Source organism: Tiliqua scincoides, chromosome 1 (genome assembly GCF_035046505.1).
Source record: "Tiliqua scincoides isolate rTilSci1 chromosome 1, rTilSci1.hap2, whole genome shotgun sequence".
Classification (NCBI taxonomy): Eukaryota; Metazoa; Chordata; class Lepidosauria; order Squamata; family Scincidae; genus Tiliqua; species Tiliqua scincoides.
The window spans coordinates 165,415,022-165,439,024 of NC_089821.1; the positions used below are offsets into that span (position 1 = coordinate 165,415,022).

Here is a 24,003-nt window from a genome sequence, read left to right on the forward strand (position 1 = left end):
CACTCATGTACACAGTGTACTACTTTTTGGTGTCGCTGCCCGGGGGGGGGGGGAGGATAGGATTGGGCAATAACTCTAGATAAATTATTCAAAGCTCACTTTTCACAGAATGCTAAAGCAATTGAAAGTTGCTAAGAACAGAATCTCCATTGCTAAGGTTCAATCCTATACACGTGTTCCATTTAATTCAATGGGGCTTACTTCTCGTAGACATGTACAGACTTTTGCCGTTAAGTTCTCTTCACTAAACTTAGGAAAGTTCCTTCCTTCCTTCCTTCCCGTCTTGAATTCCAGGCAGATTACATGGAGTTACAAGGTGGTCACTGATCAACCTTACTTTGTTACAGCAAGGCAGTACTACCTTGTCCTCTCAGTTTGTGTCCTGAAACATTTTTGCTCCTTCTCCTGTGGCTCATGCATTTTCTTTGGTATGTATTACCAACACAGATATACACAATAATCTTTTCTTTGCAGTGACCATAATTGTTATCTAAAAATCTGACATATAATAGCTTTACCCTTGAAAATCCTTTCATCATGTGCAGGCAGCAGCTATCAGTGAGAGAAAAGCCTGCCTGGAATGAGCTTACTGCCATATGCAGAAAACATACTTTTTCAGAATGCCAGCATTTTGAGGAGGTCATGTATAGGTGCCTCCTCATTATTATATATGCAGTAAAAGACATAAGAACATGAATATGCTCTCTAAAAAATTTTTCATTTTTATCAATAGTTTTTGTTTGTGTAGTTACTGATTTTTAAAATGGCACAGGGAATGACACAATATGACATAATGCCTTTACAAAAGACGTGAGAATGTATAAATATAAATGACCTATATGAAAGAGTAGAGCACAGATAATCTAAATGTATCAGATGTGCAGAAATGAAGCCAGGGGAATGACAGTGAACAGCCTAGAAACCCAAATCAGGATTCAAAATTATCTTGATATGCTCCATTATTGGGCCCATACCAATAAGATATAGGCTACAATCATGTACACACTTTCCTGGGAGTAAGCCCCATTGAAGACAATGGTACTTACTTCTCAGTAGATATCTATAGGATTGTGCTGTAAGTTTGACAGGGGCAAATGTTAAATCCTATGTGTAGGCAGAAAGAATAACAGCCACAGGTACAGGATGGGGAGACCTGGCTTGATAGTGGCACATGATCTAGGTATCCTACAGCCCAATCCTAACTAACCCCTAGCGTGGTGATGCAGCGGCATCAATGCAGTGCCTACTGAATCCCACAGGGGAGTTTTGACCTTGGAAGGCCTCCTCAGGGTGAAGGAACCAAAGTGTTTCTTAGTAGGTTTGGGCCTGGATTGCTGCTCACATAGTGGAACAATATGTTTTATTATAATAATAATACAATTTAGCCTCAGTAGCCTCTTTGATAGTTAGAAATATTCCATTTCAATACCAAGAGGGCTGTCTTTAGAAAACCAAAGGAACACACAAAAACAGCTTGGTGGCACACAACAAGAACTTGTTGAAAAGGGGTATATAAAACTGTCAATAATAATAATAATAATAATAATAATAATAATAATAATAATAATAATAATAATAATATACAGTATTTATATACCGCCTTTCTTGGTCTTTATTCAAGACTTTATTCAAGGCGGTTTACACAGGCAGGCTTATTAAATCCACGCAGGGATTTTTACAAATTGAAAGAAGGTTCTCTCTTTCAAGAACCACCACATTCAAGCTGTTACACTCCGATCTGGTTTAACATTCTGGCCTCCATCCTCCCACGCTCCGAGCAGATGGAACAGCTCAGCTGCAGCTTGCCGGCTGCTTCAAGGTCGCACGGTGCCGGTGGCCTCGAACTGGCGACCTTGTGGATGTTAATCTTCAGGCAAATGGAGGCTCTACCCTCTAGACCAGACCTCCTGCCCAAATAATAATATTTGTGTACGCAGAAAGTTGGGAAGAGAGATTTCAATGCACTCCAGTAGTTTTGGAAGTACACCAATTATTGCTGGCTTGTCTCATAGGATTGAAGAGAAAGATCAGCAGGGTAACCCATTCACCCTTTGACCATTCAAGGTATCAAATGAAGAAAAAACAAACATGCCTGATCCATACTGACATTCATATCATTGCTACAACTGTTGAAATGGCTCTCACATCAATAGCAGGAACTGAGCTAACAGGTTCAAGTTCATGACCACATCCATACTTGCATGCAGTTTGAAAAAAAGATAGGTCAGTGCAGGCCCTGGTGTGACAGATAGTCTGAAAATGTCACAAGGTGCTATTTAGAAATTGTGTCAATTTTAGAAGAACAGAACATTCAAGAAAACAAGAGACTTGCACCATTTCACTGAACAGATGGTGACATTTCTTAGGAGGAAAAAGATTTCAGGTTTTTGTATGACATTTCTCAACCTCCCTATCTGCTCATTTTGATCAGGGTTAAATCTGATAAATGCTACCTCATGCTTATACTTTTCAAAAACCATCTTAGACGCCAAAGCCAGTCCCCCCTCGACATCTGGAATCTTTTTTTTTTTCCTGATCTGGGAGAAATATATATGTTCCAGTGATTCAGATATTTGAGCTGTGACGTTTCTACAGGGCCAGACAAGACAGAGTATTTTCACTCACTTTTTAACTTTTTTTGGTTCGCTATAGTAATTGCATGTATCACACAAAAAGTGTATCATACATCAGACAGATCAGATTCAGTAATATTTGAATGCAATGTGTTTCTACATTCAACATGCATTCTCTTCTTTTCCTGACCCCAAGCTATATTCCAAATTTCTAGTATTCTGAAGCACTAAGATTCTCTCTAGCTTTGTCTCTCTTTCTGGTCAATCAATATAATCATAATGGCTTAGATCCTAACCTACTTTCCACAGACAGAATGGAGTTCAGTTGGTAGAAAAAAGGGTTTTCCCTTTTGCAATGCCTCCAATGTGGTTTTGAGAGTGTGACACCCTCTGGACCAGAATGACATACAGGATGAGGGGCTGCATATGTCAGTGTTTCTCAAACCGTGGGTCAGCGTTGTGACCCAATTTCTGGTGTGTCTCGAAGAACCTCCAATGAAAACATGGGTGATGGAATGATCACATAATTAATTGCCTCAAGCCCTGAGGCCATTCAAAAATCAGTTAGTTGCTAATTGACCAGCAAACAGCTGAGCTCCTGTAGTTTGCAAGGTTGAATAAATATAGTCAGATAAATGTTTGAGTGTCTTTTTTCAGACACTTTTTTTTCAGACAAAAGTAGGTCTCATTGCTAAAATGTTTGAGAACCACTGGCATATGTGATTATAGCATGAAGGGAAGATCGGCAAAAATTATCATCTCTTGCATGAACACCTTTTGTTCACTCAAGAGCAATGCAGAATCTAAGCCAACAGTCAGTTATCATGTGCAGTGGCTAAAATTGACTTTTGAAGAACAACAATGCACATTATAAATCTCCACCACTAATATCTGAGAAAGTTAGGGATCAATATTCATATACAACAGTAAATAGCTTATGATAGGCCTACCCTATTGGTGGCCCACCAAATTAAATGCAGCCCACTAACGAAGCATTGTTGCCTGCCAAGGGTTTGACAATCCCTTTGTCTTTGCAGTCACATGGAGGCACAAAACCACAAAGAAGTGTAACAACTTTCTGGTGACCCACCACACATGGCCAGTGGTGTTTAAGTCGCACACTGTCATGCATGCCTGAAAAAATCAAGCTACTTTGGGCACTGACATTCGGGTGGGGGGGCACTAAGTTATTTCAGGTACCTGGCCACTGGTGTAAAGCGGCCTACCCTCCCCACTCCTCCCCACCTTCAGAGCCACTCAGGACTGCACAAGCTCTGAAGGTGAGGAGGAGGGGCTGCTTTACACCAATAGCCAGGCACCTGAAAAAAATCAGTGTTTTGCCCCTCCCTCCAGGAACATCAGTAGTTTTGGGCAGTTCTGGCTCAAGAAAAAAAATATTTACTTCAGGTTCAGTTCAGCTTCAAAGGTAAACCAACCCTTAACCAACAACTATGTGAAACATTATCTTTTCTCAGACTTAAGCAGAGCTGAAACAGGGTAACCTATGCAGGTAAAGAACATGAAGATTCCAGGAGTACCTCAGGCTTAATTAAATATCAGTAAATTCTATCAATAATGAACCTATCTTCTTTTCCCTGTCAAGAGGGTTATCAAACTACCCACCCTTCCACTATATCTAGCTTCAGTGTCAGTTTCTTCAATCACATTCACTGCCCAATCATATGATCTAGCACTCCAGTAGCAGAGCCCAACCTACAGCATTGCAAAACACAATGCCACATAGTGCACAACCAGGCACTATGCTGGAAATAGCAAGCTGTGTTGGCTACGTGGCAGTGGCCTATCTGCAGCCCCCAATGCCAGCAAGTCAGTGGCAGGGGCAGATTGTGGGTGGGGATGGGGCAGGTATGTGAGGACTGGGCGCATAAATGGGCAGGGAGGAACTGGGGGTTGGGAGGAGCAAGACAGGATAGATCTGGCAGCATGGGCACATAGCTGCTCTTATCCCCTCTATTTTAAACCGCCCCTCTCCTTTTCTCTCATTGTACATATACAGGCATGTGCTGCTTAACAACTGTTCACTTAACTTTGACCGCATATATGACTGTGGTCAAAGCACAATAAAGATACTCTTAATGAGGCAATCATGTCTCCCATAGCCTGCAGGAGAATGTCTGTTTATACAACAGAGAGGCTCTTAAAGCAAAGAAGAGGCAATCTATCTCTAGTAGCCTGTGCAGCCAGCTAGTGTCTGGTAGGGAGTGTTTGTTGACACAACAAAGGCAACAGATTGTACTGAATGCTCACTTAATGACCCAATCATATAACAACAAGGACTGGAAAACGTATCCCCGTCATTAAGTGGCACACATCTGTACCACCAAAAGAGGTGGTGTGTATCTGAGGAGATTCATAGGTGGCCCCAGGGCTTACACAGAGATAAGTAGAAATAATTTATACTTATCTCCTGTTTGCCTTTGGGTCACCCTTCACCATTAGATGCAGTGCATGGTTTTGTGCAATGGGATTGGGTTAGATCAGCACTGGTTGGATCATGCAATAGGATTGGGGCCTCAGAGTCCAATCCTATGCATGTCCACTCAGAAGTACGTCCCATTGCAGTAAATGTGGCTTACTCCCAGGTAAGTGTGGATAGGACTGGGCCCTCAGATTCCTACAAGCCAAATACATTAATGTAAGACTGAAATATCTGTTCCTAGTTCAGATGAAAATTAAGAATGGAACTGTGTGTCATCAGCATGTGGATGAAATGTCACTCCAAATATTTTAAAAGAATGATTACCAATAGTTTCATATTTATGATTAAAACCTGTTCAGCAACTTTAACAGTCCCTGTCTAATAACTGCAAATCTAGATCTACTAGCTCTGCATCCTGTCCCTCTAATGCTCAAACAGTTTCTACTTAGTCCTTCTTATATTAGGCCAATTATACTTTGTGTTTTTATATTTATTATATAGATGTAAAAATATACAGGTTAATAATAGTTGTGTACAAACATGTATGTTTTAAATCACTTATTAATTGATTGATTGATTAATTACAGGACTCATTATTTGCATGGGTTCCATTCTGTTCCAAGCACTCACGTGGATGGCAAAAAACACACTATAGCAAATCAATTTAAAAAACAAAGTTTCTTTGCTCCAGTGATTTAAAAACAGCCTTGCTGATCTTTGTGATGTAAGATAAGAGTCATTAAGAAAGACAATCATTAATCAGTCCTCCTCCAAGCGCTTACAAAGGCACTTCACTCAGCCCCTCCCTTCACCAATGCAAAGTGATCACCTTTCTTTCACATGCTCAGGGGGAAGGGAGAGGTCCGCTGGAGAAAGAAGGATTGATGGATTCTCAGCCAGCTGCCCTCTCTCTCTCTCTCTCATTAAGGAGGCTATTGTTAAAGGATTGTTCAGTTTTTTAAACTGATTTTAAAGGGATGCATTTTTCCCCTTCTCCAGGGATCAGCACATTCCTTCTCTTTTGCAGTGGCCATTCGTGTTGAGTCAAATCCGTGTATAAAAAATCCGTGTATAAATAGGCTGGACCTGTACATTTATATCCCACCTTCCCTGCTCAACATTGGAGTGCACAAGGTAGCTGAAACATTTTAAGAAACACAATAAAATTGATAATAGTAAATTGAGGCAAGGCCATGAAAGCAACTAATGTTATAGAACAACCCAAATGTTTATGCTGTGTTATGGGTGTTTATAGCTAAAATGTTTACAAACAAATTATTAGCTTAAAGCAATTACTTGGGAAAATGTATGCTTAGAACTTAAAATCCATATTTGCTCTCTTAAGAGGCCCAGGTCTGAAACTGCAGGCTTGCAGCCTAGCAGCTAAAAAATAGCAGTCTCAAGGAAACTCTTGGCTGAATGTTAAGAATGCGTACCAAGCAGATAACGGCTTAGAGCAGTGCACGCTTTGAACAGAGAAAAAGCTGGAAATTCCCTACTAAACAAGTGGACAGAGAAACCCATGACAAGAAAAAGGCTTTTTCCAGATTTAAATCCTATTATTCTATTATTTCCCTTTTAAACCAAAATTACAGTCTTGTATGCATATATTAAAGACTGGGAGGGGCTAATATACCAGAGTTTCACGTCAAAAGATTACAAAGTTAGCATAATGCCAAATATTCTTTAATGCTTAATAGTTATTGCTTAAAATGTAATTAACACATATATAAGGGCATAGTGACTTCAGAAGTGAATTTTAGCTGTTAGAATGGTTTGATTGAAGCATAAATACACAGAATAGTAGAAGCCATTAAATTAAAAATGCTTAAGCCACAAATGTGATTCAGATGCAAAGTAATCAAAGGGTCTGTCTTGCAGACAGCTCACAGATATGGAATATGGGAGCTGTATCCCTGCTACCTTGAAAACTCCAAGTCTTGCAGAATTTGTTGCATCTCAGAGAGATTTGGCTACAACATACGGGAGAGCAAATAGGGAGTAGTTTTTTAAAAATAGGTTTGCAACAGCATATGGGCAGAACAATAGGAAAAATATACCCATTTGCAACATAGAGATGGGAAAACTAATCTGTTGACACCAAGAAGTGGGGAAATTGAAAATTGTAAGGCTAAGAATACACAGGTTTGCAACATTTTAGTGGAGAAACTAGCAACTTGTAGTAGAGAAACAGACAGCTTATCTGTTGGCCGATGGAAATAGAATTTTCTAAGATACAGACACCTGCAAACACCAGCTAGACAGAAGATAAGCAGGAACATTCCTGAGAAAGTCCATGAACAGCCTCTGTTTGAGCTAAAGCTGACACAGAGGGAAATGAGATGTGTTTTAAATAAGAAAGAGTTCTGAAAGAGAATCCTTTTGTACAATAAGAGTTTAGTTTGTCCTGTATTAAATATATGTTTACACCACTATACATCAAAGTAACAGATCACATATAGAGAATCACAACATGGAATAGAGAGGACTTGGTTTAAACAATGTTGGCACAGAGGTCCACAGTGTCTGCAAGAAGGAATGTTAGAGATAGCACTGGTGGCTCTTGCCAAGGTCAAAGAAGTAAGGAGTGCCAAAAGATAAGCACAGGAACATACCAAAAGGCAGTTTTGAATAATAATTGAGTTTGGAGTGCCATCTAGTGGTTGTTGGAATCTTTACATTATATATGTCTCAATGTATGTTTTAGCCATATTTAAAACCTGTAACTTGAAACCAACCAATCAAATGCTTGTAAAGTTATCTGTGGCCAACCCGAAGAAAGCCCCATCTCTGATGTCACACACCAGCCAATGAGAAGTGTAAGACTCCTCCGACAAAGGAGCCAGAATAGAATATAAGCAAGAGGGTCACACTGGGAAAATTGCTCTCTTTGCTTTGGACAAGGAGTCCCTGAGAAGCCAGTTGCTGGCAACGAAATAAAGCTTGCAGACAATCACCACTCTTGCCTACTGAGTTTGCTTTTGAACTTTGATTTTGACCTCGCAACAAAATCACAAAAGCAGCAACTAAAATCATCAACATCATCAAATACAAAAGGCTAATAGAAAGAGCAAAAACATAAACAACTGGGTCGGGGGGGGGGCAGGATTGGCAGAGCTCTGCTCAGCCAAACCCAGAACCTGTGTCAGGCCAGAAGGACCAACACAGGGCCTCTCAACTCTGCGCTGGCAAAATAGTCACTGTGGGGTTTGGGCCTTTCCCAATGTGACTCCGCTGGCTGCCCAAAGCCCACAGAATGCAGCAGCAGGCATTTTGACTCTGCTGCTCCTCTGGGCACCGGGCAGCTCAGGTCTGGGTTGTCAATTTTTTTTACCATTAGCATCTAACTTTCAAACTTTGTTTTTATTCTATGTCCATTCCCCCCCCCCCCCCAGAGAGAACACATGGTGCCTTAGTTGCAGATTCTGTTAGCAGAAATTATCCTTTATACTTGAAGGATAGAATGAAGCACCTGTTCTCCTGCCCTCAATCACATAAACCACATATATGACTAGACAAACTGATTTCAACTTACTTACTGTGTTTGTTGAGTTTCCATTTAAATGTAAGCCACTGTCAAATAGAGGGGAGGAAGCACCACTGCTGTGATCACTTGATGGTCCAGGGGAACCTGGTATGTGGCATATTAAAAAGAAAAATTTGCTCCAGAATTTTTATATTATTCAGTAGAACAACAAATAAAACAGCAGGCTATAGGAAGAATTGCTGTGTATGTATAAGAAATAGTAAGCTCATCTAAATAAATCTATATATCTGATGGAAGAGTAATAGGTTAATCAGGCGCCATACATTTCTTAGCAAAAAAGTAGAGAAAACCAGTGTACAAGAAAATGAACTAGATGGTAAACTAATTGCACAGTGCAGCCGTCCCTACAGCAGCTCGGAGTATCACAAACATACCGCAAAGTATGTTTATGACTACTGGTGAGCCAGCAGTACCAGCACAAAGGCCTGTGCAAGCCCAACACTGCATCTTAGAGCAGTGCCAGACAACACAGGTAAGGTTGTGCTGGGCGTGGGTGGGGGGCATGCAGGAGGTGTTTTGAGGCAGGGGGAGGACAGAATGGGGACAGAACAGACGGGGAGGGGGCGGGATTAGCAGAAGCTTCCTCTGCCATATCTTAACTCCCTTCCCAGCCCACCCAGAGGTATACTGAGCTTCCTGGATTTGAGCCAGTGGTATAGGTGGCGTGGACCCTAGAATCCCCATAGGGGTGGCTGGGGCATTACTGGGGTAAAGGGAAACATATTTGTTTACCTCAAGGAGGCAGATGGCATTAGGGCTTAACCGTGGTAAATATATAAAAAAGAATATCTAATTTGATATAGCTTTGGACATTAAAAGCCAGTCTAAACTAAAGCTAATCTAAAACAGAGTCAGTGTGTTGTACTGTTTAGAGTTTTGAACTCAATCTGGAGACACCTAGATTCAAACTCCCATACAGTCCTCAGTCTCAATGGGTGACCTTTGTATAGTCACTGCATCACAGGATGGTTGTGAGAATAAAGGTGAAGGGAGAGCTATATATGCCATTCCTAGCAGCTTGGTGGAAGGCGGGGATAGAAAAGAAACAACAGGAAAGTTTGTTTCCTCTGTACAGTACTTTATTTGACCCCTAAAGGAAAGGTACCGATACAGTCCTGTGACAACCTCCAAGAATGTCTCTTATATGCTTTGGGTGTTCAAAATGAAAGGCATATGGATAGCATAGCCATCAGAGCATTCTTGATTAGTCTTAGGGCACAATCCTAACCAACTTTGCAGCCCCAAAGTAAGAGCAATGCAACTCGAGGTAAGGGAACAAACATTCCCTTACTGACAGGAGGCCTCTGTGAACGCCCTCCAACTACGGGATGTAGCACATGCCCCATTGGACAGCTATGTCAGTGCTGGAAGGCCGGTTAGGATTTGGGCCTTCATGTTTTTGATTGATTGCACAATGTTAAAGAGTATGTGGGGCAGGAGCAATTAACGGGTTTTCTAGCTCAAGAACATTTTTAAATCTCAAAGAAAGTTTTTAAAATTCTATACACACTCACCTGGGCATAAAACCCATTTTATTTCATGGGACTTACTTCTGATTAGACCTGCACAGAATGGTGCTGTTAGGGCCCAGTCCTAACTAAAGGCTGCTTAAAGAGTGCAGTGGCAATGGCACAACGCAAGTCCAAGCAGAGGCAAGAGACTGGCGCAGGTCCAAGTTGATCCAAAGCAGCTTCTGGAGCTTACCCCATCTTACCTCATGGCTTAAGAGGCCAAAACATCCCTGTGGGATACAGAGGTAGCTGCATTGGCATCACTGCATTGCTGTGTGGCGAGTTAGCTAGGATTGGACTGTCTTTTTTCGATACTCTATCGATAATAATTTCCCCATGTCCCAACACCATTCTTTCTAGGTACTCTGAATCTTCTGCCCGAGGCACTCTTAAGGCCAGTCTTATCCAACTGACCAGTGCTGATGCATCTGTGCCAGCAGGGCAAGTTCTGCATCCTGCGATGGGGGGGGGGGGGAGTCATGGAGGCCTCCTCAAGTGTTTTGGCTGCCACAGCACTGGAAAGTTGGATAGGATTGGGTCCCTGAAGTTGTTATTAGCTGTTAAATGGTTGAGGGTCAGGAGGACAGAAGAAGACTCCCCATGCATAAGAGCTTCAGCAGCAGTTTTAGACAGTAACTCAGTACAACAATTCACATCCTCCATTGATAGAGATGGGAGGTTTTATATTTTCATGGATTTTGGTGATTTGCAAAAGTCAGAAGTGCAGAAAGCAGTGTTATGTGTTTTCATTCAAAATTTACAGTATAATTATAAATTAGAATTGCTCTAAGATAGGTAATATAGGTACCTATATTACCCATTGAACAAAATAGGACTTACTTCTGAGAAGACCTGGTTAGGATTGTGCCCTAAGTGTCAGCAGATGCAGCCATAGTCATTACCATACACCTCCCATTAAATAATAAGTAAGAACCAAATAAAATAGTTTTAGTTTTTTGCTGATTTGGGCTTTTTTTTTTTAGTTTTTTGGTTTTTTTACAAATATGAGAAATGCAGAAAGTGGTGTTACAAGTTTTTATTTTGTTCTCACCGTTTTCTCCCACCTCTATCCATTGAATTTGTCTTAAGACATTCTCATTTTTATTCACAATTACACATAGAATGTTTTCCTTTGAGCCCTGAAGTGGGACAGCAGTTAGATACGATAACATCACAACCGCACAACAACCCTATATATTTAGTTACTAATGTATGCTCTCTCTAGGCCAGTTCAAACACAAAATGAATATTGTAGTATATTCAGTTATTTATAACAGTATTTTTATGCCATCTTTCTTGTCAACAGGAGGACCCAAGGGGGCTTACAAATTAGTATAAAACTGTACAACAAAAATAAAAAATGTGAAAACAAAGCAAGACACAGTGATCAACTTAAGCAGCCTTTATGATGTGCTTCACATACTGTAGGCTCTCCTCTCTGGTCATACCAGGTGGTATCCGAGTTCAGCTTTTCAGATTTCAGTTTTTAGAAACTCTCTGCATTCTTTTATGTTAAATAAATTTGCAACTTTGCATCTCTGTGTGGTTTCCTTCTCATGATACATAACTGATAGGAGAGAATGACAGGCATGTGTGCTCCACTCCACTATGTGTTTAAGGCATTGTGTGATACGAACAACCCACAGATAACCTCCAGGGCATGTAGGTGCATTTCTTCTGAGAAGAAAGAATAATACAAATTGGGTTTCCACAGTATTATCCTAAGTGTGGAATGCCTAGTGGACAGCCCAATCCTAACTAGTGCTGGTGCAGCAGGATTGCATGACCTCCACTGTATCCAGTGCTAGTTGGGAGCCAGCTGAAGGTCTCCTTGGGTTAAGAGGATATTTGTCCCCTTATTCTGAGTAATCTTTAGGGCTGTATTCTGTAGCCTTTAGGGCTACAGATCTCCACCAGCTATTTAGTTGGCAGAAGTCCATGCAGCCCCGTGTAAGGCTGCCAGGTGCAGGAGCGGGGCTAGGCTCCAGCAAAAAAGGCCTCTGCCAATCCCACCCCCTTCTGGGCCCAATTTGCCCTGTTCCACCCCCCTCCATCTGGAAACCCGCCTCTTTGCCATCCTCCCCAAGCCCCTGCTCTGCTTGGTACCAAAGTACCTCTGCTGGCGGCCAAGGGCTTGATTCCAATGTTGGTGTGTCGGTGCAGGCTGTCTCGCCAGTGCTGCTTACTTTCAAGTCACAGTTTAGTGCTTGATGGAGCTTTTACCACATGCGTAGCAGCCACTGCACTGGTGCTTGTGTTAGTTATGGTTATGTAATTGTCTTATGATCACATTGTAGAAAAATATACTGTATACTGTTCTTCTTAGATGGAACAACGATCCATGTTTCATGCGTGTAGATTTGTAGGTGAACAATAAACCCTCTCACACAGTCAGAGACGTGAACACTGGTACAGGAAATGGGGAAAGGAGACTGACCTTTTAAAACTTGCACCACTTGCAAGAACAGAAGTGCTTTTTGCTTTTACAACACTTGTTAATATCTTTTCTAAACCATCTCAGTTGCATTCATACTGCAAACAACAGAACATGTTGTTTGGAAAGCAGTTTTTCACACTGTGATACATCATTGACAACGAGCATCCTTCTTGTTTCTTTTTTTATAGCGAGATAGCATAATGCCAGTAGAAAGATGCCTGATTTCCAGATAGTGTCCTTAAAATCCTTTTCGAAACAAGCTGCTTGTAAAGAGAAGTAATCTAAGCAACAGGAATGATAATACGAGCTGAAAATCTCACCCTTCGATCAATTTTCACATGCTGCATTTCATCAACTTGAAATTCTGACATATATTCCTGACTTTGATTAATACAAGGCAGAGAACAATCCATACTGGACAAGAATCCAACTAGTATTCATGTTAAACCAACCCTGTCTTACAAGAGCAAACAGCTACAATTGCCTATGCCTTTCATTCTATTAGCACCACCACAGAAACATTACACTGAAGCTTTTCTCAAGATGATCACAGATATCTTGAAGTGCGTGTAGGACAAATTTTCATCAGTCCATTTTCACACAACACATACATCTATATGAATGCACCAGCTTTAGGGTGAGGTGGAATCTCCGCACACTTATCTGATGGCTGGAGCACAACCTATGCATATACCACTTCCATCATATGTGTGTAGGCTTGGTCCATGTGAGTGGAGCTCCTACTTTTTTCAGCCTCCAAATGCACGTTTAAAGCCTACACACACATAAGTTGCATGTGTATAGTCCCTATTTGAACCTACAGATGAATATGTGAACACTGGAGGTCAGGCTAGCAGGTATAATCCAGCTCCTCAGCTAAATTTTACATTGTGCAAAACAGCTATGACAATTGATAGTTATCAATCAATCAGTCAATTTCATTATAGATGCCACTGAACCAGTATCACATGTAATACTGACAGCAATTATGTAATAGCTGAGAAGATTCAGTTGAGAAATAGCTTGGCCAAGAATAGCCTGTTCCCCCCTGCTGTCCCCGTGGATTCAAGAAGTGAGTTATATGGTTCTGTAGTAACAGGATCCAATTTACTGAAAGCTGTTAATGTTTTCTTTGCAGTGCATTAAATTTTCATCACAGAATCTAGCTTGATAATATTGTCAACATTTGCTCTAAGTATTTTGTTCCCCTAAAAATGTTGATACGGCTTACAGCAAAATAGAAATTCATTCATTCATGTACTTATAAAAAGAGTATGTAAACTAGGCCAGGCAGTGATGATAGGTGGTTAATCAAGCACCAGGGAGTAGTGTTCTTGGGTGGGGCACAAAGCTCCAAGTTTTGCAGGGCACCTCAACATGCTTTGTAAGCTGCCCTTCCCCCTCACTGTCAGAGCCATTGGGGGGGGGGTGAGAGCAATGCAGAGGTGTCTCCTCTGGGAACATTCCCCCCTCTGGGAACATTACTGGTACCAGGGCTATCACACATGCCTGATGGGATGAGTTTGTCTTGATAGGTTTGTCTGATGGGATGAGTTTGTCTTGATGAGTCTGCGCAGGCATTGATGTAAAGGCAGAATTTATCTCAGCCTTGCCTAATTTGGAGATATTTTTAGCAGATAAAATAAACACAGCTTACTGACAAGTAAAAGTGTTCAATGTCACATTTATAAAAAGTAAAGGCAACCTCAGAACAATATTACTTAAAAGATATAACTGAAGCCCAGTATCAGAACACCCTGGTGTCCAACAGATACCATTATAAAACTTGGTTTCTTACAGTTAATTTGGGGGTCCCTGTGCACACACTGCCTATATATCCAAACAACAACAAAGACTCCAGTATATTTTCCTTCGCTATTTTCGCCACTGCTGTGGTTGGCAGTGAAAGTTAATTAGTGCACTCCAGCCTTAGAAACTCCCTGCACAAATCAAATACTGAACCATTTTAAATAACTGACATGGTAACGTGGCTCCAATTTAATGGAATGATTAGGATTCTTGGAATGTACTTGTTAAAAGTGATTTTCAGGCAACCATTGCACCAAAGCCAGCTATGTGCAAATAAATGGACACATTCAGCTGAACACAAGATCCCAGCATTATGGTGGCTTGGTTCTCTGAAGCTTTGCAAGGACCACATCCCCATGGCACTGCACCCAATGACTGTTATATTTGTGACTGCTGCTACAAAATGTGTGGGACTGTTCACATTGCTCTTTCTTACTCAGTCTGTGCTCTCCCTTTCAGTGGGATGACACAAATGATCGGGACTGCTGTGTTTCAGCATTCATACATATCCCACAGTTCTGTAAGATAACAGCAGAGAGGCACAGCTTGCACACAGTTATGGGCATGTGAAGGGGGCATGTTTAAACAGTGAACAATATAACATTACCTGAAGTAAAACACTCATGAATGAAGTATTATTTGTATGCAAGTGTCTGCTTATTTTGAGAAATACTGCAGAAAGGAAAACATTACACTGAGATCCATTAATTTCCCCTTACCCAATGGGAGCTTTAGAAATGATGGAGCTTCCCTGAGGTACTGCACGGTGATGGTAACTTCATCGCCAGCATTTCGCAGTAGATGCACCTGTCAGTGTGACAAATAACAGCTACTTTATACCGAAGAAGAACCAGCCACAGAGAGCAAAATAGTCTACATCAAAAAGCCACGTCTCAGTAGTTTAGTCAGGAATCCAATAGTGATGTTTATTGCTGGAATGAAGAATATCTGGAGGGTCAGACTACAAAAATAAAATGATAACGGCAAGTGCATCCACAATGGTAGAAGAGTCTGAAAATTAAGATTTGAAGGGCAATCTGTGCTTGTACATGGCCAAAAAAACAACAACCCCATGACATGCTTCAAAGACATTATTAGGTACAATCCAGCCAATGTTAGGCACTTTAAAGTCCCAATAATTTTCAATGGGGGATAAATTTAAGTACATGCTTCTCTCTCCCATTCAGATCATTGCAATTTAGTGCTACTTTCCTCAGCTGGAACATGTCCACATTGCTTGTCGGATGACCTTTTCAGTTTTTGGACATCTTGCTTCTAGATTACAGTATCAGATTCAGACCACTGCAGGGTATATGACAGGCCAGCAGGGTTTGTACGATTCCTGTGCCATGAGCCACAATTTCAAAATAAGAAAGAGAATATAATATTTATTGAGTTAGAAGTAAATAATATTTATGAGTTGACTATATGCTCAGAGGTATCTGCGGTGACAGGCAACAATTAAAATTCAATAAAATTTTACATTGAATAATAAACAATAAAAAAATACAAATGTTAAGCAACATAATGAACAAACAGGAGTTGCAAAAATAGCCCATAAAATGAAAAGCCTCAAATGATAAAGTCATAGGCTGAAAGGCTATTAAACATAGCAGTAAAAAGCAGCCATTGATGGCACATGAATAAAGCTAATAAAAACAAGTGAGCAATAATATGAGCAGTTTAAAAAAAAAAGGAAAGAAAGGGACCCAGTGATATTTTAATGGTGTTATTAGTGATACTTAATGGCAAGAAAATGCCTTTTGAAAGAGAATGACTTCACGTACACAGGCATAGCACATTACATTCATTTTATATGGAAATTTATCAAGGTGTAGATGACAATAGTCAACTTCTTACCAAAGAGCCAATTGTTGGCTATGAACCCAATACAAAGCCAATGAAACTACAACTCCATTATATCTAGGGTAGCAGTTCTCAAAACTTTTAGTCTCCAGAGCCTTTTACACTCCTAAACAGAGTCTTGAGGAGGTGCAAGACTGGTGCATGCACATAGTCTTGGCAGCCTCAAAGAGCTAGTGCATGTGCAAACTGGTGCAATGACAAACAGATGGTGGCCACTTATGATGTGCTTGTGAATTTGATGGTCAAATGCCACTACAAGTACATTAAAGTTTGCCTTCACTTCTTGTAACACAGGGAACAGATAATTTACCAGGGCCACTAAAGCTTTTTCTGTCCCCAAACCTGATTAATATGGATCTAAATAATAAGTATAATCAAGGTAATCATGACTTCCTGGACTTGATCTTACAACTGCATGTTCATTTAAATCTTGCTGATTGACCAATATGGATGGATCAAGTGATGTAGAAACACTAGACTGAGAGCCCAATCCTACCCAATTTTCCAGTACTGGTGCAGCTGTGTCAGTGGGGTGTACACTGCATCCTGTGGTGGGGAGGCAGTCAGAGGCCTTCTCAAGGTATGGCAGTGGTTCTCAAACTTTTCCAGCTTGCACCTCCCCTGATCCTTGTAGCCATTGGCCACGGCTCCCCATTACAACACCTCAGTTACCCCCCAAATGGGGATGAAGGTGTTATAATTATACACTAGAAACAAGGCTGCCAGCACTCTGAGGCTGCAATCCTAACCACACTTACCTGAGAGTAAGCCCCACTGAACAAAACAGGACTTACTTCTGAGTAGACCTGGTTAGGATTGTGCCCTGAGTTTGTTAGCAGCACACCTGGAGGGTTTTGGAAAGGCGAGGGGGAGAGAAGTGATGAATTTTCTGGGGGAGGGGAAGACTTTGTTTTGTGTGTAACTGCTAATTGAAAACTGATGCAAACTGAGACCCAGAGACTGTTTGGCTGCAATCCTAACCTCACTTTCCTGGGAGTAAGTCCCATTGAACACAATAGGACTTACTTCTGAGTAGACCTAGCTAGGATTGTGCCTTTTGTTTTACAATAGCAGCCAACAGAGTATACCCCACCCCAAAAGGAGGCAGAAGGAAAAAGGGGAATGGCTAAAAAGGAATGGGGATTTTTATTTTTAATCAATTTTTGGAGACAAAGCCATCAAGAGTGGCTTTTTTTCTTTTTTGAAGGGGGAGGAAAAAGAGAAAAGTGAGCATCCTTGGTTAACCTGACACAGACCCCATGCCTATGTAGGTCTACTCAGAAGTAAGCCCCATTTGAGTCAATGGAGCTTACTCCCAGGAAAGTGTGGAAAGGATTGCAGCCACACCCAGCAAGATTGCAACTCATCCCAAAGTAAATGGGGGCTGCTCACACACACACACCCAACATGCAGATGCCACCCCTGTTCCCCCCATGCAAGACGGAGGGATGCAGGCTGGGGCATTTGGACATCCCCCCACTAGGAGCAGGCTGGCTCCTTCCTTCCCAAGCAGCCTTGACCAAACCCAGGATGCCCAGGGTGAGGGGCATACTGGGAAATGTAGTCCTTGGGGCGAGGTTGCACATGGAGAGAGCTCCATGCTGAGATGTGGCATCTCTGCCTGCCCAGCCAGCCTTCTCTCCCAGCCTCCCACCATGTTTCACAGCCCTCCCAGCCTCACGATGCCCCACCCACCTCATTTACAGCTGCAGAAAAGCAGTAAGGCAGCATGTGCAGCTGAGCAGAGCTCAACAGCCTTGCCTCTCTCCTGGAGATGCCCCTGGAGGCTAGCCACGCCTCACTAGGGAGGCAGGATGCACAGATTTAATATCTCAGAGGTGTGGGAACATTTGCTCCCTTACCTGGAGGCTGCACTGCACATGTGCTGGAAAGTTGGAGAGGATTGGGCCCTCAGTCACTAGAGCATAGAATCACTGGATAAAGTTGTGGTTTCATCAGGAGTGCACAGATTATTGCTTGCTTCTACACCCATGGCATTACACCCACTCCAATTAAGTATTAATGATTCTAACACCAAATAGGCTTAGCTGTTTTCTATATAGCATTGTTCTGAAGTAAAGAGGTAGTAGGGGAAAAGCTACAGAGTTTTGAGAACAGTCATCCTCCTACTAGCCCTGAGCATGCTGAGTTTTATGCTAACAATCCTCCTTTTCCTCATTTAGTTCTAGTTAAGGTTGGTAGCTAATAAGACATCTACAATTCACGAGCTTGCCAGTGATATGCATTTCACTGAGACCTGGCTGGATGATAAGGATAATGGGGGGGGGGGATTGTATTAACTTAGTATTAACTTAGACTAAGTCAGCATTCACTGCACCATCAATCTGAAGAGGTGGAAAGGAGTGTTATTTTAGTCTGTAAGACTCTATAATGTAATTCTGATTTTAGCAGGGGTGTAGATTGGTTAAGTTTTTGATTTTGAAAATTTAAATGGTGGTGCTAAACTTTTGTTAAATTGAGTAGACTTCCAAATTAGGAAGTACAGAATGCTACAAATCTGCGATTTAAAGTTGGTTTCTGCAATCCAACGAAGTGGGGTTAAACATGATAAACCCTATGTTCAGTTGCAGCCTCTGTCCTACAGACGCTAGCTGAAAAATACTGTCACTAGTTTAAAAAAAAAAAAGACCATGAGTTTGACTTCCAAAGGAAGAAATATAGTATGTTGCCTTCTCTAATAGCAAGACTTTACTCAGAGACAGAAAGAAATTCATTTATGTATTTTTAAAAAGTATATGCCACCTTTCCACTCCCCATTGGGAGGTCCCAAGGGGGCTTACAGTATTTTTTTCTATATAGTGGGCCCTCAGTATCCGCAGGGCAGCTGTTCCAGGACCCCCCATGGATACTGAATTCCATGGATAAAGATAATCAATGGGGTGATGGTGGTGAATAATGAAATCCGCAGCAACAATTATTTACCTATGGGCAGGAGATCTGGTCTAGAGGGTAGAGCCTCCATTTGCCTGAAGATAACATCCACAAGGTCGCCAGTTCAAGGCCACAGGCACCGTGCGACCTTGAAGCAGCTGACAAGCTGAGCCGAGCTATTTGTGGAAGGATGGAGGCCAGGATGGAGGCCAGATCAGAAGAAAACATCTGAATTTGTTGTGGCTCTTGAAAGATAGAGCCTTCTTTCAATTGTAAAAATCCCTACGGGGATTTAAATAGCCTGCCTATGTAAACCGCCTTGAATAAAGTCTTGAATAAAGACCAAGAAAGGCGGTATATAAATACCTGTACTACTACTATTATTATTATTATTACCTGCACCTATCCCTCCTGATGTCACATGTGGCCTTCTCATAAACTTCTCAGACGTGACTAGAATGCACTTCTTGTCACATCTGGAAGGTTATGAGAAGGCCACGTCATGCCTGATTTGTTGTCAGAAGGCCAGACATGACCAGAAATTGCCAGCTCAAACTGACCAGAAATTGCTGGCCTAAACCCGAAATGCTGGTTGTGTCCGGGAGGCCTTCTGAGGCCCTCCAGCCATGGGGTTTGCATCTGCAAATTTTCAAATCTGTGGATGTGAAACCCACAGATAATGAGGACCCACTGTACTTTAATAGAGTCCAAAAGTAAAGGTGAAGGATATGAAGCCTCTCCAGCTTCTCCTCCTCCTCACCCTCTCATGAAAGTTGTTGTTTAATTAATTTCCACTGTTTGCGCTACTGATAATTGTAGGAATAACACAGAAACAGAAAGAATTCTGAAGCAATGATAGTGGTTTAAAAGAAAAAAGCTGCTGAGCAATGTGCTGCCTCTCAGTGGGAATCAGCAATATTCTGAACTTGAATTTCCATAAAGTAAAAGGAACCAGGAGTTCCATGCAAACTTATACAACAATTTTTCTGAAAAGGTAGTTGACATTTGACAATAACCCCTTGCACATTACAGGTTGAGAACCCTGTAAAGGCTTTCCCCTGCCTTAAAGGCTTCTGCACACCTGTGGGGCAGGCTACCCCCTTTCCGCCTCAATAACCCACAGTCGGTACAGGCACCAAATGCCTGAGTCCTTCATGAGCAAACCCTTGCCAGCATGAAATGCACACACACACATTCAAAGCAGAAATAGGATTACAAAGAAAGAAATAGGATTACAAATTGCTCAGGTGACCAATACTCATCATGGCTAGGCCAGGAGAGAGATGGAAAAGCACCTGGGTACAGTATACATTCAGCACAAAATAATATACTATCTTGGTCTACACTACTTCAAAGGCTAAGTCTAACTACCAGTCACAGTTACCTTGGCAGGTGAACTCTCATTCCAACAGCACTTTGTGCAGCAGATGCCAGGCTCAAGAGCAAGAGAGACTTGCCTTGCGCACAGTTATATGAAACTTTCTAAGGCCCACGAGGTGTCCTGGGCCAATCACCTAATTAGAAATATGCTGAGTCACATCACCCGAAGTTGTCATCCAATCACATTTCATGTCACCTCCGACTCATCCCTTAGTTAACAGGCTGATTTTTCACACTTGTGTTACATTCCCCATCTGGCATTATCTCTCTTTCAAGGACTCTACTGGCTCCTCTGCCTGCCAGGCCTCTCGGCATTTGAAAGCAAATTAACCCTCTTGTTTATTTCTCTGCTGATTGACCATTTGGTCTCTGCAATTCATCCTAAATGTCTCTTTATTCTTAAGTGGGCTATACTGCAGGAATGCCATTTATCACTGGTTCTTAGGATTTCTAGAATAGAGTTCTCCACTTTTGTTGTTGTTAGGCCAAGCCATTGTGGTTACCCACAGTTCTGATGGCCATGGCACTGTACTATATCAATAGTCCAAACCTTAATTGTTATATAACCTATCCTCATAACCCAATTCCACCCTGACAAACCCCTTATCCTGAAATAAGGTATATTCCAAAATATGGCACTTTTTAGCACCAATATGACTTTCTTTTTACTTTTTTTGCCTAAAGAAATCTTGTTTCATGCACAGAATTCTTACAAATATTGTATATAATTCCTTCAGGCTATGTGTATAAGGGCTATATGAAACATAAATGAATTTTTTTGCTTAGATTTGGGCCCAATCCCCAAGATCTCTCATTATGCATATGCTGAAATATGGAAAAATTCAATATCCAAAGCTGATTCCAAAGCATTTCAGATAAGGGAGGCCCAAATTCTATCAAAAAGTATATTCTGTACCAGAAAAGTTCTTTCCATTCTGGTTGCAGGGCAAAAGAATAAAATAAAAACCCTAGAGGAGATAAGATCTTGGGTAAATGAAATGTCAATATTAATCCAGCCTTCCTACACAGTAAGGGTGTGAGAAAAAAATGAACATGAGAAACTCTAGGTGACAATTTTAAATTGAGAATGGTGTATTTACTTTATAGTACTATATCACCTAATATGCAAGAAGAACAGGGAAGCTAAAGTAACCCAAGCTCACAGAATGTTTTTGTAAAGAAACTGAGTTTCGGTGCAGGCTTACAGCATTTTACATTGCTTTCACTGTTTCCATCCAATCCATCGCATCATATCATTAACCATTATTATTACCACTAAAAATTTAACGACTAGAGAAGTATAACTTCAGCTTTGCAAAATCTTAACTATAATAAAAAGACCATTGAAGCTGCGTGCTGAACTCCGTGACCAGAGCTACATTCTCCTGCATCTTAGTACTATACAGTTATGCTCTTGCACATGCCCGGTGATCTAGAAAGGAGGACCTATGAAGCTTCTGCCTTATTGAGTTAGTTCACCCAGCCCACTGTTATCAACTCTCTCTTACATTGAGAAAAGATGCCCTTGGCCTATGTCAAGGATGAATGGGACATTGAAAAAAATTATGAACACTAATTTTTCACAAGTTATCATTGGTACTGAATAGCCCAATTTAGCTTTGCCAAAAAAAGTTCTCTCTCTCTCTCTCTCTCTCTCTCTCACACACACACACACACACACACACACACATGTTCAAGTAAAGGTTAACTAAAATTGTTGGTAGAGTTTTGTCCATGTTTAAATGAAAAGGTATTTATTTCCTAATCATCTTCAGGCTGCCAAATGTGACTTCCTGAACTCCATTAATATCCACTTCAGGATTTGCAAATGAACTGATGCCTTTTTTCCAGGTCAGCCATCTCACCCAATCAATTTGCCCTCTCCCTGCTAATCTGCATGATAATGAAGCTTTCAGAGCTGCATTTGATGCTTTTAATTTTTTTTAGAAGAATATTTCTAATATCAAAAGAGTAAATGCATTCACAACTGTTCCCCTCATATTTTTTACTGAATAACCAAGATTACTGTAATAATGGAAAATTTCTCATTAGTATGCTGTAGCAAACAAATTATAATTTTCAAGTTAAATCATGTCACTAATTCCAACTTCATAACCTAATAGGGATGAGTTAATCTGCTTTGATAATTTGCAACCTTTGCTCATGATAACATTAATGAATGCAATTTTTGTTTAGTTTGTATTAGTGTCAAAAGAGGTCAGTATATTGCGTTTTCAAAAATCAGCTTAATGATCTGCCCTTGATTGTCTGGTGGCTGCCACTGTCATTGAATATAGGGATGTTGGGTGGCCAACTATGGGTGCAACAGGCAAGCCAGGAAGCTTGTGCTGTATCCAGCGCAGGATTGTGGCCAGAAGCGGCTTAGCCAGAGGCAAGGGGAAAGGGGGAAACTTCTCCCCTTACCCCTGGGTAAGGGCTGCTGGTGCCTATGGTTCTCTATGGGACTCCTTGGGCCGACGCAAACATCGGAGGGAAAGCTAGCACAGAGGCGTCTGTCAGCCTCCACAGGCCGGCGCTTCTCAGAGTGCCGGCCTTGCTACCCCTCAAGGAGGTGCAAATGTGCTTTATGACACATTTGCAAGCCTCCCAGGCCGGCCCAAGGGACTTGGGCTGGCTTAACTGACAGTTAGGATTGCGCCCACAGTTATATTGGAATATCAGGAATAGTTTTTGCACTTGTGGTCTCAGTGCTACTTCTGGGGTGCAGAGAGACAGATTGGCTTTACATGAGTACAGACTACATCCATTTAACACTGCGTCATAAATATGGATTTGGAATTTGAGGAACAAGGAGCTGGGGAAAGGTTGTTGCAGAAGAAGAGTCAAAAGAAGGTCAGTGGGGGAAGTGCTAAATATCTCCTCCTCCACAACTCCTCTGCATTTTGCCTCTCAATGCTGTGCTGCAGCAAAGTGTCATCAAGTGTTTATTAGTACAGGTTTTAAGCACAGCAAATCCTTTTCCACAAAGGATTGTGTGATTATGATGAATACCTCAAACATTTCCTTCCTTCCACCCACCTCCCTCCATCTTCTGCGCACATGTATCTCTGTATCATCCTTGTCGCCCAGTGGTAGAGGGTTGCAATACTGAGGAGGGAGCCAGAGGGGTTACTTTTGTGAGCTGGTATCCTTAATATTAGCCTATCCCTGAGTTCATCTGCAGTTAGATTCACATAAATACCATCAACTAAATATTGTTCCTTTTAATTATTTCAGTTGGAGGTTGCTTTGGGAACCTGTCCAGCCTGAAAAATTATCTGTTAATTGATCAATCAGTTGAAACACACTCACACACATGCATGTACACTCATATTTGCACAATGAGAAAAGAGAATAATAATTCATGGATCTGACAAAATGGACTTCGAGCCACAAAAGCTAATGCCACAATAAATATGTCAATCTTTAAGGTGTCACAAGATTCTGTTATATTTTATGCAAAAGAAAAAAAAATACATTCTTTAAAGAAGAACTTGAAAAAGGAGGTCTCTAACAAAAGCCTCCCAAATGAAAATTTTAAAAGCCAC

General features: G+C 41.3%; 1 protein-coding gene across 2 annotated transcripts in view; it reads right to left on the minus strand.

Annotated features, from left to right (window-relative positions):
• SNTG2 (syntrophin gamma 2) overlaps positions 1 to 24,003 on the minus strand; it is a 272,584-nt gene that overhangs the window by 86,781 nt on the left and 161,800 nt on the right. For both annotated transcript variants that reach the window (XM_066640310.1, XM_066640309.1), the window contains exons 7-8: positions 15,037 to 15,124; positions 8,553 to 8,644 (exon numbers count right to left, since the gene is read on the minus strand). In XM_066640310.1, the coding sequence (XP_066496407.1) occupies positions 8,553 to 8,644; positions 15,037 to 15,124 (180 nt within the window). The remainder of the gene's footprint in view (positions 1 to 8,552; positions 8,645 to 15,036; positions 15,125 to 24,003) is intronic.